This window comes from Limulus polyphemus, unplaced genomic scaffold (assembly GCF_000517525.1).
Source record: "Limulus polyphemus unplaced genomic scaffold, Limulus_polyphemus-2.1.2 Scaffold4393, whole genome shotgun sequence".
Lineage (NCBI taxonomy): Eukaryota > Metazoa > Arthropoda > Merostomata > Xiphosura > Limulidae > Limulus > Limulus polyphemus.
The window spans coordinates 69,041-72,446 of NW_013670003.1; the positions used below are offsets into that span (position 1 = coordinate 69,041).

The 3,406-nt window shown below is 34.7% G+C and overlaps 1 protein-coding gene across 1 annotated transcript in view; it reads right to left on the reverse strand.

Moving 5' to 3' along the window:
* Positions 1-684, reverse strand: part of LOC106471076 (myophilin-like) — a 15,392-nt gene extending 14,708 nt beyond the window's left edge. Inside the window, exon 1 of the mRNA XM_013931665.2 lies at positions 541-684. Within this exon, the coding sequence (XP_013787119.1) occupies positions 541-594 (54 nt within the window). The 5' untranslated portion in view covers positions 595-684. The remainder of the gene's footprint in view (positions 1-540) is intronic.
* Positions 685-3,406: the final 2,722 nt, after the last annotated feature.

Sequence of the window (3,406 nt, forward strand, 5' to 3'; positions counted from 1 at the left end):
TCCCACAGCTGAAAGGGCGAGCATGTTCGGTGTGACGGGGATTCGAACCCGCGACCCGCAGATTGCGAGTCGAGCGCCCTAACCACCTGGCCATGCCGGGCCGAGAAAGAAAGACAGGAGAGGATGGGGATGGGGAATTCAGTCTCTGCCGTTTCTTTTCGAGAAAGTGTAGGTTGTGATCTATCAGGCTGGGTTCCCCAGCCAACCAGCCTCGCGTCTGTGGCCATAAAGAAGGTAATTTTGGACCAGTAATACTACTGAATGTTAGTTCAATGTTTAGTGAGGAACCAACTGAACTGAATAGTTAATTCATAAATACAATAACAGAAACTTTTACAGTATAGACAAATTTTGATTTTAATAATTACAGTGTTTTCGACCCATAGTATCGAGTCATCATCAAAACCAGAACTCGTCTGCCGTAAAAGTTGGTGTTATTATATTTTTTACCGTTAGCTTGTTTCAGAAATCTACACAACGGGCTTGTAACTTTACTGTAACTAAACTTAGAATTTAGTGTAAATATTTTGTAAAACTTACTTTGTTGAAAGCCTCGGCAGCAAATCCTGATTTACGAGCTCTGTTTTCCGCCATTTCAAAAACAAATCTTTATTGAAGTATAGTTAGTTGTAGAGGTCTATGTAGAAAACGTTGGGGTTCCGATCAACGAGTGACGTGCTATGAAACCAATAAATAAAGTACACGACGATATAATTATCAGTGATGACGTCATGAGCTGAGTCTTACTGCTCTTAAACCTTGAATTAAGATAATTCCTAATTCAGAGATCAAGACCTGTAAAACTTCTTGAGGCCCTCTTAGTAATGTTTAAATATTTTCTGAAGCAAACTATCAAACGAAAGGGAGATGTTGGGTGTAAAAACTTACAAGCTGTTTCTTAATTAGGATATTAAAATATGTATTTTTTGTATAGTATTTCAAAAATATTTATATTTTACGTTGTCTACTATACCATCCGTCAAGTTCAAAACAATACATTTTCTAAAGAAGTCGAAATCGTAACAAAGCAGGCTTCCAAACTAACATTGTGCTTACCAGCTAAACGTTTTTTTTTTTGGAATGTTTTTCAGAATTTTTGCGCATAACTGAATAAGGCCTAATGAACAGTACCCACCGCCGATGTTTGAACGAATAATGACATTCCACCTTATAGAGCGCTTTGTGGCCATAGGAAACGAACCACGAATCTTCGATTTCACAGCTGTGGTCCACGTCTGGCCCACCAACCAGATATTTTAATCACTTTTACTTCACTTGTTAGTAGAGAAAGAATAACATTACTTTTGGGTTAAACCTATTGGTTTATAAAATCCGTATTCAATTTACTGCCATTTTTGTTGAAACTTCCAAATTTAATTTATAATCGTAGAAAAAATATATATAAAAGTGAAAACCGAGCCCTGCTATTCTGTATTAATTAGGACCGGCATGGCCAAGTGGTTAGGGCGCTTGACTCGTAATCGTAGTCATCACCACTCACCGCCAACTCTTGGGCTACTCTTTTACCAACGAATAATGGGATTGATTGTCACATTATAACGCTCTCACGGCTGAAAGGGCGAGCATGTTTGGTGGGACGGGAATTCGAACCTGCGACCTGCAAATTGCGAGTCGAACGTCCTAACAACCTGACCATGCCGGGCCCAACAACCTTGCCATGCCAGGCCCAACAGCCTGACCCTGCCGGCCCCTAGATCGTGAGTGGTTTGCATTGGTTGTGCATAATTTTTCGTCAATTTTGGAGGCAATTTCGTTGATGTGATGCGTTTATCAGTTATTACTCTGTTATTTTTGGATGTGTTCCTAATTATTATTAATTCATAAATTAACTACTTGACTACAGAATAAAATTAAGTTGAATAATTAGTCTAAGACCACCATTTTATTTAATAACCCTTAATTACAGATAAATATAGCTAGACTGTATCAGAATTAAAAGCAGAATTTTATAGGCCAGAAATTCGCGTTTCTATTTTAAGCGAAAAATGACATCAAAGCTTTAATTTAAAATTAATGATGCTTTAAATGATTAAACTCTTAATTATAGTTCTTAAAAAGTCATTAATTACGCGAAGTTTCAAAATAAACTCTTATAAGTTAAACTAAGCAAAATAAAAACTAAAGAAATACAATGGTTTTGGCGCCATCTAGTGATTTTACTTAACAAATCTAATGATTATTTCGAAATTTTAAGCTGCACTCTTGAATATGTTATAAAAATATTAACTGTGAGAAGTTTTAAGATTGATTCTTATATTTTAAACTTAGCAAAAGAAAACTAAGTAAACACCGTGGATTTTGTGCAAAAAAATGAATTCTACATAACAAATTTAATGATTGTTTCAAAAATTTAAGCTGCGTTCTTGAATATGTTTTTAAAATTTTTTTAACTGTGGGAGATTTAAAATTGAATCATATTGTCTAAACGTAAGAAACAAAAATTTATTAAAACTTATTTTGAAATATTAGTTTGGTCTTTAATTTAATGTTTACTTTTTGCGTTGTTATACTGCGTATTTATCTAGAGATAAAAGTTTGAAGTGTAATTAATTAACGACGATCTCATTACACCAAAATTATCCATTAATACAGCTGGAAAGCGTATATTTTTTAAATATACTAAGTTCTGATATATGCCAATAGAGGGGGCGCACAACATTTTCACCAGTGAAGTTTACTCATCTAACATATTGGCCTGTATCACGTTGAGTTTATCATAACTCTAAAAGCAGTGGAAAACAAGATCCTTGTCTGCCTATTCAACGTGTACCTCTAAGTATTTGTCTGCCTATCCAATGGATATCTCTAGATATTTGTCTACATATCCGATTGATATTTATCTGTTTTTCCAATGGTTATCCAATTGATATTTATAGATGCAGTAATACCTAAAAATATCCATTGGAAAGGCAGATAAATACCTAAAAATATCCATTGGAAAGACAGACAAGTACATAAAAATATATTGAATAGACAGTTTATTATCTGTAAATATCAATTGGATAACCATTGGAAAGACAGACAAATACCTAGAAATATCCATTTGAAAGACAGACAAATACATAAAAATACATTGGATAGACAGTTTATTAGTGTCTCAATTTGTAGACGGCTTGTATAATTATAAGGTGAAATATCTAGTATTCCTATAACACTAAGGCTACTAATAAGTAGCAATGAGCCAAACGTTAACGCCCTGAGACTTGGAGACAAGAAGGTAAGTAGATACTGGGATTTGGAGACAAGAAGGTAAGTAGAGACTGGGATATAAAGACAAGAAGGTAAGTAGAGACTGGGATATAAAGACAAGAAGGTACGTAGAGACTGGGATATGAAGACAAGAAGGTAAGTTGAGACTGGGGTATAAAGACAAGAAGGTAAGTAG